Source organism: Pempheris klunzingeri, chromosome 2 (assembly GCF_042242105.1).
Source record: "Pempheris klunzingeri isolate RE-2024b chromosome 2, fPemKlu1.hap1, whole genome shotgun sequence".
NCBI classification, from domain to species: Eukaryota; Metazoa; Chordata; class Actinopteri; order Acropomatiformes; family Pempheridae; genus Pempheris; species Pempheris klunzingeri.
In genome coordinates this window covers 9,778,574-9,791,117 of record NC_092013.1, presented here as the reverse complement: position 1 = coordinate 9,791,117, position 12,544 = coordinate 9,778,574, and the positions used below count along the sequence as shown (strand labels likewise).

Below are 12,544 nucleotides of genomic sequence, written 5' to 3'. Positions count from 1 at the left end.
TATTCAGGATTTTCTTAAACGTATTATATATATCTAGAGAGAGAGATATTGAGATTTATTGATATATATGTGAAAAGGTGAAATGTTTTCTTTTTTGCATAGTCAGCAATGTGTGTATGTGAACATCACTTAAATGTTAGTGGTAAAGTTGGAGCTGATTCTTACTATATATACTGCTGGCTAACTTCATCTATAATAATCAGATAATACATTATTTTTCAATATTTTGTATTAATTAAATGAATCTGTAAAGTAACTATTAACTACAGCTCGCACCCCCAAGAAGATGGACTCAAATGCTCGACAGGAGGCAAACAGATGGTAAAGGAGGTGCAGTTTATTAAGACAAGGCACCAACAAACAGACACAATCAAAAGTACTTATGACAAATACTAACCTGACTAGACTCAAAAACTCTAATTCTAACACTGACTGTGATGCTGAAATGCTCGACACAAGGGCACAAGACAGAAAACACAGACAATATACACACACCAGGGAGGGGAGCTCAGGTGGGGCAGAGGGTCACAGGAGGGGAAACTCACAAGGGCAGGAATTCAAAGGGCCTGAAAGGAGAGGGAGAAGGTGACCGCCACAATAAAACAGGAAGTAACAGAAAACACATGAACTAAACTTCACAAACTCCACAAGACAACAGTGAAAGTTTAAAAAGTACAGTATGTCCCCTTTGACAGGTAAAGCAGCATAAGCTCCAAACTGCACTAAAGTTAATAAAGAATTGATTGATTGGTGGCTGATTGATCAGTAACTGATGCCTGACCTAGGGCTGATCGATGGCTGATTTATGCCTGATCGATAGCTGATTGATATCTGATCGATGGCTGATTTATGCCTGATCGATAGCTGCTCTGATCGACGGTGGAAAGTCGAGCCTTTCGCTGTGACGTCACTCGTCTCGCGGAGCTTCGACACTTTCGTTTTCATTTTTCAGGAAGCGGCGGTGACAAACAGAGCAGAGGTAGGTGAGGAAAAATACGACATAAGTTCATGTTTTCTGCGGTTTTTCTTGGTTACAGCAGTGGACAAAAAGCTCGAGGCACAATGTTATGTTAAAAATGCAGGAAATAAGACAAAATAAAGGCAAACTTATTGTCTGTTAACGCGTGCTTCAGCCTGTCGTAACCGAAAGTGGAGTTAGCATTCGTTTTTAAGATCATGTCGACACTTGCCATTATCTTTGTTGTCATTTCTGGGTGCGGTTTGTGTGGAAATACACCAAATTAAGAATTTGTGGTTGAACTGCTGTCGTGTTTGTTGTGTTTTTAAGGAAGAAGACTGTTGAAATGGCAGGCTGTGAACCAGAGGAGCCCATGGACGTGAGTAGTTCAAGCCAAGTCTGTAATCTGGAGTTACGCCTTGGCAGACAGCCGCTGAAGTACTCTTCATTGTGTAAAAATTATTTTTGTTGTTGTGTTTAAAACTGCAACATTTTTCTCTAGTACTTAAATGTCCTATTTATGCTGTCCTTTGTGGTTGGTATAGTGCACTGAGAATGGAGCTGTGCAGCCTTCAACTTCTCACAATAAACTTACTGAGGTAGATATTTGTCTGAGTGTGTGTGTGTGTGTGTGTTCATTAATCGTTCGTCTTTTATCTTTAAAAACTGCCATGGACTGAGAAAACAGTGATTTGTTTCTCATTTCTCAGACATGAGCAGTTTTTAGACACCACAGCTGCAAAAAAAAAAAAAAAAAAAAATCCAGAACAAGTGTGTGTGTAAGTGAAAGTATGCAATTGACGTCACAAGTCTTAAAATCATAATTAAGGAACTAACTTAACACTCACAATTCGAAAATGCTCTACTAAAAGTTGTTTTCAGAAACAAACTGAAGGAACTATTTGTTGATAGTATTTAGTTGTTGTTTTACTTACAATAAGTAGTATTGTCTGTTTGATTATTCAATGCTTGCTTTATTTAGATTAGATTTTGATAGCATTTTCTTTTGGTAGTTATTTGTTTACTTTAATTATTTTCTTGTTTGTCATATTTGGTTTCGTGTAACTGCTCTTTTGTTTTCTTTGTGAGTTGGGTAACATTGTGGGCCCCTGATGTCTAATTGTTGGGTCGGCAGGAATACCTGAGTGGGCCTGGCTTTTGTCTGCTTGCTTGTCCTTGAGGAAAAAACACGAGTGGTCAATGGATATATTTCGCCTGTGTACACCACATACCCAGTGGCCTAGTTTGATTTCAGATTTTGTGGCCACTGGCTAATACACAGACCTTTAAACTGAATGATTTGGATGATTTCTTGCTAAATAATACTGTGGCTTTAACTGTGACATGTTTTTTCGCTCTTATGACTTTATCACAGAACAAAGATGAAATTCATCTCACTCTCTCATTCGAGTGGTCAGTGGAAACTCCACCACAGAAATGTAAAGTAGAACTGGAGAAGGTTCTTCAGACTTGGGCCAACAAAAGCAAAGTTCATACAGACTGCATGGTTTTGAAAGTCCTAAAAGATGGGAGAGCTTTGATAAGGATTGAACCCACTCCAGGTGCAGTATGACTTTAAATTTTTGAAATTAGAACTAAAAATCAAATCACACTTCTTCTACCTCTCTAATAGTTTTTATGCAGCGTCCTGTATTGATATTGGTTTTACAGTAGGTGTTTGTTGCTCTTCTATTTCTTTTGGAAGCAAATTTATGTTCTTATGTTATATTTATGTTCTTTTTAAGCCGTGAATGAACTTCAGAAACTGAGTGGAGAAACACTGAAGGGGAAAGATGGGAGAAAACTCAAAATCAAGTCCGTTACTCTGACACAGCAAGAGCTGGAAGCAGAGACGCCAGAAGATCTGTCAATGATCCTTCTGCCTTCAACTGCGCCAGAGCCGCGAGATGTATGTACTGTGTAGTAACTCGGTAGGAATTAATTACATTGAAAAATATTGCTTTTTACTAAATTAATGTATTATATTTCTATCCAGGAGCAAGCGCAACTGGTGAAACAAAGTAGTTTCAGCAGTTCAGCTGCAGTTTCTTCAGCAGAGGAGGAGACTTGTACTCTCGCCGTTGGCCATTTCTGGTATGTGAACCACATCTACAGGGAGGAAATTCAACGTATAGAGAAAGAACATGGAGTTAAAATCATGGGTAATGTAAAGGTGACGTTTGAAGCAAGCCAGAAACAGTCAAGCTCTCCAGAAAAAGCTCTCTCTGACTTCACACACCTTGTCCAGAGGTGCTTGGGTGACTCCGAAGGTTCAGTTATTCCTCTGAAGCACATAGATCCAGAAAACTTGAATGACACACTAAAAATCCTCCAAAGAAAGGAGAACAAGATTTTGCTTAATCTATCCCCCGAAGAAATTACCGTATGTGGGCCAAGACAGGTTCAAAATGCTATCAAGAAGTCCTTAAATATAACAAACACCACTTTTGTTGGAGAGTCTAGCTGGGCGCCTCAAGAAACATCACTGACCATTGGTCTGAGCATTAATGACCCTCTTGTCAATGCTGGACTGACCATGGAGGAGAGCCAGTGGGTATTGATGAATACTTCCTACGATGAGCAAGTAGCTAGGATCAAAGCTAAGTTTGGTGTGGACTTTACAGCATCAGCCATCAGTCAAGACAAAGTCAAAGTCAAAGCTTGCTACAAAAAAACAGCAGGAAAAGCATCAATGGAGAGCCACGCTGTCAGAGCTCTTCTTCATCTGTACCAGAAAGTTGCAACAACACCAGTGAGGCTCACTCAACACCGCGATGCCACTGCGTTCAGTGTGAGCCAGTCAGAAGGGGCCTTCGGTGGACCTGTGCTGACTGGACAGTCGGGATACAGCACGCGCAACACTGAAGCGCCCACAGGAAAGGGAGCAACAGCAGGAGACAGTAAAGACGAAATGTGCCCTATATGCATGGACACTTTCACAAATAAGAAACAGCTCAAGTGTAAACATGAATTTTGTGAGGAATGCCTGGCACAGTCAAAGAAAAGCATGGGACCCATTTGTCCTGTATGCAAAGATGTCTTTGGTACGGTAGAGGGAGACCAGCCAGATGGAAGTATGTCATGGAGTTCATATTCCTCATCCCTCCCTGGATTCCCCGACTGCAAGACTATATCCATCTCCTATAATATTCCAAGTGGAATTCAGACGGTAATTTCCTTAGATTATATATTTGGAGACATCATATCACTTTTGTTAATTTCTAACACGGTTGTCATTAATGTCTAATTTTCCCTTTTGCAGAAAAAGCATCCAAATCCTGGAAAATACTTTACCGGTATAAGCAGATCAGCATATCTGCCAGACAACACAGAGGGCAGAGAAGTGCTGCGTCTGTTGAAGAAAGCGTTTGATCAGAAACTCATTTTCACCGTTGGCACTTCCAGAACAACTGGGATGGAGAACCAGGTGACCTGGAACGACATTCACCACAAGACCTCCATGACAGGAGGACCACAGTGGTAAAGAAGCCAAATCTCCTTTTTCTTCTCTTCTTTTTAAAATATATTCTTTTCTTAATATTGATATTAGCCCTTGTACATACTCTGGGTCCACAGTTTTGGGTATCCTGACGCATATTACCTGAGCAGAGTCAAGGAGGAGCTGAAGGATAAAGGCATCAAGTGAAGACTTGGATGCCTGAGAGTTGTTTTTACACACACACACACAAAAAAAAAAATCAAGATGATTATTTAAAATAAGTAAGTATTGCAATGCACATACTATCAAATTGTTGCTCTTTCTCCTCTTTTCTATAGTTTTTCTATTATCATTAAGGATTGCTTTGAGGTGCACTACACGCCATTGACAGTTTCAGAATGTATGATTTAGCAAAAATCTGTTATCTTCACCTATTAAGCATAACTGTGTTTGATGAAGGGTTTCTTCAATTTGATTCATATTTTTTTCTAAACATTTTTTAATAACAGAATAAGTGTATTATACATAAATGCAACCCTATTTTGCATCTACCATACCTGCATTTGCCATTTGCCTAATAAATGATTAAACCAATCCACATCGACTCATCATTGTATTCTGCATTTTATCAGGACGTGAAAAAAAAAAAAAACCCACAAAAACACGTTGACTTGTTTTCTGTACAATTTTTAAAATTTTATTTATAACAATATCTGTTATTTAGTTTGTAAAGTACTCCAGCAAAAATTAAACATTATTCTCTTTCCAGAAGAAAGTCTGAGCCTCCATGCATCGTGTACTATAAAAGCTATGTGTCATTTTTCATTAAAAAAAAACAAGGACTAATCAAAAAACAATTCTGAAAATGCATGTATGATTTTGCAAAAATGTTCTTAAGGTAAAATGATTGTACTTCTCTCTCAAAGACAAAACATACAGCATAAAATAACACTTGCCGACAGGTAAGCAAAATAAAAACTTGTTATTGTAGTTACATTAAAGATTGGTGTTACTTTTCACATGCATTAAGATATGGCTGACACATTTCTGACAGAAGCAGCATTTTGGGACAGAGGCTGAGCGTAAGGACGTGTCAGAGCAACCAGAATGGTAGCATTAGCAGCAGCAGGGCACAGAGGAGAGTGAGAGATTAGAAAGAGCTCAAGAAGAGCAGAGAAATGCTAAGGACCAAATGAACATAATGCACTTAAGACTGAGTCATTACAAAACTGTGAACGTACAGACTTCGATCATCTAAAGTTAGAAAGTTAAATCTACTCACAAAGCCAGATGGATGTTATCTGGTCTTTACAAAAAAAATGGACTGGAGAAATAAAAGACAAGCAAAAGACCCATCATCTCAATCATTTTTTTTTCCTTCTATTTTAACCATGATTGCAGCCTCCCTTTCCTTCTGGAGAGACCCTTGTAACAGACAACTAAATGGCACAGACATGACACTGTCCATCAAAGTCTTGCATCTGCTATGGCCCGCCCACCCCACTGCCCACCCATGAAGGCATTCACCAATACCATCTCCTCACATCTGTAATCCACCCACCAGTCTGCCTGGAATGTTTAACCCATGACCAACTTCCTCACTCTCCCACTCCATAGTCACACACTAAAACGCCTCTCATCCTCTCACATCAGCAACACATGAGCTCCTAACTGTCACACAATGTGATTAAAAACAAACATACCTGTTTTACATCTTACGGTAAGCCTACAGTACACGCCATACCGTAAAATATTAATTCTGTGCAAGGAAGACAACACAATCATTTCATGAACATTGTTCTCTGAGAAAAAATTACGTGGAAATACTGTAGTTGCCATCTGGTATTGACGTTTTACATGTGCTATACACAAACGGTGCTATCACAAATCTGTCTCACACAATCCCAAGAAACCCAGCAAGACAACATATGTACCGATTTAGAAAACTTTGAGTTTTGCCTTTCCCGCTCAAAGTCTACACAAACAACAAACAGTTGGCACTGGTGAAATGGAACAATGTTTTTTTCTTTTCTATACAATTCATACAAAAATAAAAAATTAAAATTGCTCCAATGATAGCATCTTTTCTTCTGATTTTCTTGTTTCCATTTCATTTTGCACAGAGGTAGTGGCTATTTAGGTAAAGGGTAAGGGACAAAGTGTAAATTAAAAATCTCTCTCATAGAAAATGTTATTCATTTTTGACCAGAGGAATCTCAAAAGAACAAAATATAATACTGCAATCACATACAAAAGTAGTCCTTCATTTTTGTACATTTTATACAGTGTTCACACTTTTTATCAATTTTCTCTCACACTTTTTATCGATTTTTTTTTTTGTTTCTTTTTTCTTTAAAAGGCAAGAAGAGGGGTGTGTTTGGAATAGCGTGATCCAGGCCAATGGACAGTCTATGCGAGGGGATCCACAAGGGGCTCCTCATCTCCACGTGATAGCAACTCCTTCTTCTCATCTGTGCTGGCCAGAGAGTTGCGGCTGTTGTGAGCTCCCATGTACAGAGTCGCGTATACTGGGTTTGTGAAGTTGGTGGGCTGCAAAGGATCAAAAATTATCAATTAGATACATCCATTAGATTATATTCATAAACAGTAGTGCAGAGGCTACAACAATATGCATAGCTGGCATTTTTCTCTACCTTGTCTGGGTCCAATGTGAAGTCTGCATCCAGCAGCTCCCCGGCGTCGTCATCAGGCTCGCCCTCGTAGATCTTGTAGGCAGGGTTTCCAATCTCAACATTCATGGCCCCATTGGTCATCCTTTGGTGCTGGAAGCCCTTAGCCCTATACAAAATAGTAAGGGCACAGTCTTACCTTTGTGTCTTACACAAGGTTATAGCAGCCTAAACAGTGCAAGCAGGGACGCAGCCACATTATGAAGGGAGGGAAGAGGCATCACATGACTCTCACCGCCATCCAGGCTGAGGGAACTAAGCCACAGCACAGGCACCAACACAAACCCAGCATTCATGTAGCCCACGACAGATCCAGACACAGCGGACCTTGATGCAGGACTGGCAATGTCCAGACTATCCCTTTAAGATCATGATAAATCCACAATTGACCCTCTAAAATATGCTACGAATATCTGCATCTCAATTATGGTATCTACCTCTAAGTAAATGCTGGATTTTTTTTACGCTGCATTTTCCAGTCTGAGCTTGGAAGAATGCTGTCACACTGTCCATCTCTCAGTATGAGAGACACTACCACAATACAAACCACAGCACAGTACAAAAAGTACAATATGGCACAATATGATGGACAACAGTATGACAGATCTACAGCACTGGCCAGTGCATAGACAGATCTATTCAATGCATCTTTTCAATAGATCTGCCCGGGAGCTGCTCTGAAGAGGACAATTAAACAGGGGAGATACTGTAGGAGCAGGATGAGCTACAGCTCCCATGAACATCTGAGAAAATGGCGCGACATTCACCACAGGACCAAACACTGCACAGCAACCAAGACTTATGGGTAAGGGAAAGACAGAGAAAGAGAGAGCATCAGGATGCAGAATTGAATGAGGGTATGGAAGGAAAGCGTAACCCTGGCAACCGTTACCGCAAGCGTCTGGAGCCGGTTTTGCCGGGCCGGCTAGACCTGAGGAGCAGAAGAGATGCCATTACAGACAGGAGAGGAAAAGTGAAGACGGAAGAAAGGTAAAGGAGGAGGAGAAAGAGAAAGAAAGAGGGAATACAAAGGCAAAAAGAGGACTCCACTGTCTGTCTTGTTTCAAATGTGTTACTTTTACTCACCCTCTCATCCTTCTTCTATACCAGAACAAGGCTCCTGCAGCCAGAAGAATCAGCAGCAACAATAGCAGCACAGGGATCACTATGGAGGCTGTGCCTATACACACAAACACACACAAACATAAGAGTGGTGCACGGAGAATCCTCAATCATGCACAATCCAAAGAGCTTCTATTGCTGATGTCGAGGTAGAAGTGTCGACTTACGTCCGGCTGAGCCTGAGGAACCTTCACTGTTGGCCACAGACTCACAGCGATGACCTTCCCAGCCAGGTGAACATCTACACACATATAAACACAGACACAAGCAGAGGGGAAATAGATATATGCATGTAGCAATAATACATTGGAGATATTTAGACAATTTTAGAGGAAAACACTGCTTCTCACCTGCACTCTGGAAGGCGGGAGATGGGGTTTATAGAGCACTGGCCATTTGCACAATACTCATTTGTATCACATGTGTAACAGCTGGGCTGGACTCTTCCATTTGTGCAGCTATAGAAGACCGAAAAAAATGTGAGCATTGAAGCGCATCTTGCAAGCGTACGTTTATTCGTGTTAAGTAAATGATGTGTCTGTATGCGCTCTTACCGACAGGTGAAGTCCACTGTAGATGGGAAACTGCTGCTGGGTATACACTCGCCGTCACGACAGTAGTGACATTTGTCAATCTCACATGTGCTGCCAGTGAACTGAGGCAGACAGCGGCACAGTTTGGAGCCATTTTCACTCTCTAGACATGTACCCCTGTTCAGACAGTGGCCTTCACAGCTTCCTGCTCACACACACACACACACACACACACACACACACACACACACACACACACACACACACACACACACACACACACACACACACACACACACACACACACACACACACACACACACACACACACACACACACACAGCTTACCAACCACATTTATCTCATCTATTACAAGTACTCCAATTGCAATTCTCACTTTATTGCCATTTTTGACAGCAGAAGTATTTGAACATTATAAAAAACCTAAACCCCGGCTAGTTAATAGGAACACTCACTGTACTGGCACTGGTCACCCAGGAAGTCAGTGGGGCAGCGGCAGGTTGGCTGGTTTCCTGCACTGACTGTGCAGTTGCCTCCATTTTTGCAGTAATCCTTACAGGTGTGCAGGTTACAGTTCGGCCCTGTAAAGCCTGTCAGGCATCGACAGGTAGGGGAGCCTGTGGAAGGACAAACACATGAAAGGATTAATAGATGGAAGACTAACCAGGGATGATGGGGGAGGAAGGATGTGTAATACTACTGGGCCAACAGAAACATAAAGGTGGTCTACAAAGCCGTTTTTTACTGTGCTAGCTGAAGACAGATAAAACAAATGGCCAACACAGCTTGCAATGTCCACATCTTACCTGTGTGGGAGGGTGTGCATGTGCCTCCATTCTTGCAGTAGTCCCTGCACTGATCAATCTCACATCGATCTCCTCCATAATTAGGCTGGCAGCGACACTTGGGCTGCTTGTGGGCATTCAGGAAACAACTGCCACCGTTCATACACTGGACCAAGCAGGGACCACTGGGAGGAGCTGTAGATGATGATGCTTTTTAGTCATACAGACAGATTTGGGTGCCAGTGTCTGTGCCGTGTGTGGTAGTGTGTGTTTACTCACAGATGGGAGACAATGTGGGAGTGGGCAGCTCCACACATGTGCCGTTGTCCAGCGTGCGTCCATTGGGACAGGTGCAGACTGGTCCACTGGGGCTCAGGAGACACAGCCATTCGCATTTCTTCCTGTCGCAGGGATTAGTCACTGACAAAGACAGAGAAAGAACCAGTGTTAAAAATGAGGAAAAATAAATACATGCTTTCGTTGTCTCTACTTCATGGCCTTTGTGTGGTCTGTTTTCTACTCACTCTCAGGTTGCTTGTAGCGGTGGTACAAAACTAAATCTGTGGCGTGGTTCATTCCAGTTGTCAGGTTCTCAATGGGGCCTTTGCCAAACTTATTCACTCGGAAAACGTAGTTGTTGGTGTAGGTGACGCCATAGACGTAGTCCTCAAAGACATCGATGCTGAAGGGGTGATGGAGCTCTGTGTTGTAGAGACAAAGACCATGCGTTATAGAAGCTTCACAGACTTTATACATCCATGCTAGAATACACATTTTTGAATTGCCACACCCACATAAAGTCATGACTTATATGACACGGCATCGCTACGGATTGAAACACAAGCCGTGTCATTGTGAGTACTCGCCACTCAACTGTTCTTAATGCTGTTCACAGCCACAACTGCATCGCTGCCATTCAGCCTCACGCTGCAGATCAAGGAGAGTTTAGCATCGGCCCAGTACAGCCGCTCATTGAAGTAGTCCACCGCTAGACCTACACGGAGACATAGAAGAGTATTAGAAAATGTTTGAAAGATTAAAAACTTACACTTTGGATAGAACAGATGATCAAAGAGAAGTATTTGTGTTTGTGTGTGCGCATGTTTTACCAGTTGGCCACTGGATGTTTTCCTCCACCAGCATCTCTCTCATGGTTCCGTCCATAGCAGCCGTTTCAATCTTGGGGTGGTTCCCCCAATCTGCCCAGTACATTTTTCTGATAAAGGAAATGTAAAAGCTCCATTTATCACTGCTGTTACTGCAATTAAATCTCCATTTGCATTGCTGTGATTTTCTACATGCAGCTAATTTTTCCTTTGTCACCAACCCTAAAGACCCCCAAGACCCGCTCACCCTCTCTGGGGGTCCACTACAATGGCATAAGGCTCATCGATCATGCCGGAGATGAGAGTTTTGCGGTGGCGTCCTCCACTTATCTGGGCCACTTCGATGACGTCTCTACCAGAGTCAGTCCAGTACAAGTTCCCTGCCACCCAGTCCACAGCAATGCCACGGGGCATCTTCAGATCAGGAATCTGAGCACAAAGACAGAGAAACAGCACTAAGACCCTGCAACCTGGACACAAGTGCTTTTCCTGGCTATGTTTAAATCATATGAACGCATAAGAACAAGCACATGCAGCATACACACGCTTACCTCCACGTTTGTAACCCTCGAGTCACTTTGGCGTCGGTTACGGTTGCTATTGGGGGAGGAGGAGGAAGAAGGCAAATCATAAGAGGAAATGCGCCCCGTGTGCCAGTTTGTCCAGTAAATGCGGTTCGTCTTGACATGCAGGTCCATGGCATCAATGCGCACGTTGGCATCACCCTGGAAGATCTGTTCATAGCGCCAGTTTGGCATAGAAGGGTCCAGGCTGCGGATCTCACTGTCGTCAGCGATGTAGAGCACTTGTCTTGGAGCTGGGGAGTGCACAGGAAATGACGTTAGGCCAGGAAATGGGCAAACAGAACAATTTAGTAGAGCAGAGAGGTGAAGAATTTAAGGCAGGTAATCAAAATTCAGCGTACACAGAGTAAATACATAGACAAATAAGCTTGAGTCACCCATGGTGGAAGTACTCACCATCAGCCTTGCAGGTGTCATTGATTCTGGTGAAGTACTTGTGGCAGCTGCACTTGTGGGAACCCTTAGTGTTGTTGCAAATGTGGGAACACACTCCAAACAGCTTACACTCGTTCTTATCTGTCAAACACCAAAAGTCCACATGGTACTCATTACACACAGTTTGAAGTTCTCAAGAGCACATTGTAACCACAACATAAGATGACACGTGCAAAATGGAGCAAGGGCAGAGGAAACTACCTTCACATCTGTTATGCCCGCTGGACTGGAAGCCTGGTTTGCAGGAGCAAAATGAATCGGTGCCGTTCACCACACAGTGAGCTTCATCTCCATCGCCGCACACCGTCCTGTTACTGCGACAGTTGTTCAGCACCGTGTCTGCAAGCACAGAAACAGGCGGCATGCATTCACACTGACAACCCAGCGGCGTGGACTGTCGTTGCGACAATTACACTGAGACACAACACACCATTCTTATTGCATCGGATTTCATCAGAGCCATAGTCCTCGCAGTCGTTGAAGTAGTTGCAGCGCAGGACAGAGCTGATGCAACGGCCACTGGAGCACTGGAATTCATCCTTTTGACATATTGGTGTCGGAGGAGGCAGTTCTGGAGAAGTATAGGGGTCAAAGAAAGGTCATTACCCAACCACAGATTCAGAGTCAGACCACATTGCAATAAAAATAATGCATTCTTAAGTTGTTACTGAGAGTTTCCAGTGAACAAGTCTATTAAAAAATTTCAAACTCAAACGCACGGCAGTTGACTTCGTCGCTGTTGTCCCCACAGTTGTTGACACCATCACAGCGTTTTGATAAGTGCAGACAGACACGATCATTATGACAGCGAAACTGCCTCATGGGTGGGCACTGGAATTTAACTGTAAGGGACAGAAGGAGAGAAACATTA

At 42.5% G+C, this 12,544-nt stretch overlaps 2 protein-coding genes across 4 annotated transcripts in view; one reads left to right on the top strand and one right to left on the bottom strand.

Moving 5' to 3' along the window:
* Positions 1 to 950: 950 nt before the first annotated feature.
* Positions 951 to 4,958, top strand: LOC139210480 (E3 ubiquitin-protein ligase DTX3L-like). Of its 3 annotated transcripts, none has more exons than XM_070840470.1 (8): positions 951 to 983; positions 1,289 to 1,337; positions 1,504 to 1,557; positions 2,334 to 2,520; positions 2,704 to 2,867; positions 2,955 to 4,127; positions 4,221 to 4,438; positions 4,535 to 4,958. In XM_070840470.1, the coding sequence occupies exons 2-8, from the start codon at positions 1,305 to 1,307 to the stop codon at positions 4,602 to 4,604; spliced, it is 1,899 nt and encodes a 632-aa protein (XP_070696571.1). In that variant the 5' UTR covers positions 951 to 983; positions 1,289 to 1,304; the 3' UTR covers positions 4,605 to 4,958. The 3 variants fall into 3 exon arrangements, with proteins under 3 accessions (XP_070696571.1, XP_070696579.1, XP_070696587.1); XM_070840478.1 differs by having other exon boundaries at positions 969 to 979; positions 4,535 to 4,957; XM_070840486.1 differs by lacking the exon at positions 1,504 to 1,557 and having other exon boundaries at positions 969 to 979; positions 4,535 to 4,957.
* A 131-nt stretch (positions 4,959 to 5,089) lies between these two features.
* The window catches only part of LOC139210503 (low-density lipoprotein receptor-related protein 1-like), a 105,009-nt gene continuing 97,554 nt past the window's right edge, over positions 5,090 to 12,544 (bottom strand). The window contains exons 72-89 of the mRNA XM_070840509.1: positions 12,393 to 12,515; positions 12,104 to 12,244; positions 11,875 to 12,012; positions 11,635 to 11,754; positions 11,206 to 11,471; positions 10,902 to 11,083; positions 10,658 to 10,764; positions 10,423 to 10,542; positions 10,073 to 10,249; positions 9,828 to 9,968; positions 9,570 to 9,743; positions 9,219 to 9,380; positions 8,764 to 8,947; positions 8,560 to 8,667; positions 8,377 to 8,450; positions 8,174 to 8,267; positions 7,052 to 7,196; positions 5,090 to 6,947 (exon numbers count right to left, since the gene is read on the bottom strand). Of these exons, the coding sequence (XP_070696610.1) occupies positions 6,807 to 6,947; positions 7,052 to 7,196; positions 8,174 to 8,267; positions 8,377 to 8,450; positions 8,560 to 8,667; positions 8,764 to 8,947; positions 9,219 to 9,380; positions 9,570 to 9,743; positions 9,828 to 9,968; positions 10,073 to 10,249; positions 10,423 to 10,542; positions 10,658 to 10,764; positions 10,902 to 11,083; positions 11,206 to 11,471; positions 11,635 to 11,754; positions 11,875 to 12,012; positions 12,104 to 12,244; positions 12,393 to 12,515 (2,597 nt within the window). The 3' untranslated portion in view covers positions 5,090 to 6,806. The remainder of the gene's footprint in view (positions 6,948 to 7,051; positions 7,197 to 8,173; positions 8,268 to 8,376; positions 8,451 to 8,559; positions 8,668 to 8,763; positions 8,948 to 9,218; positions 9,381 to 9,569; positions 9,744 to 9,827; positions 9,969 to 10,072; positions 10,250 to 10,422; positions 10,543 to 10,657; positions 10,765 to 10,901; positions 11,084 to 11,205; positions 11,472 to 11,634; positions 11,755 to 11,874; positions 12,013 to 12,103; positions 12,245 to 12,392; positions 12,516 to 12,544) is intronic.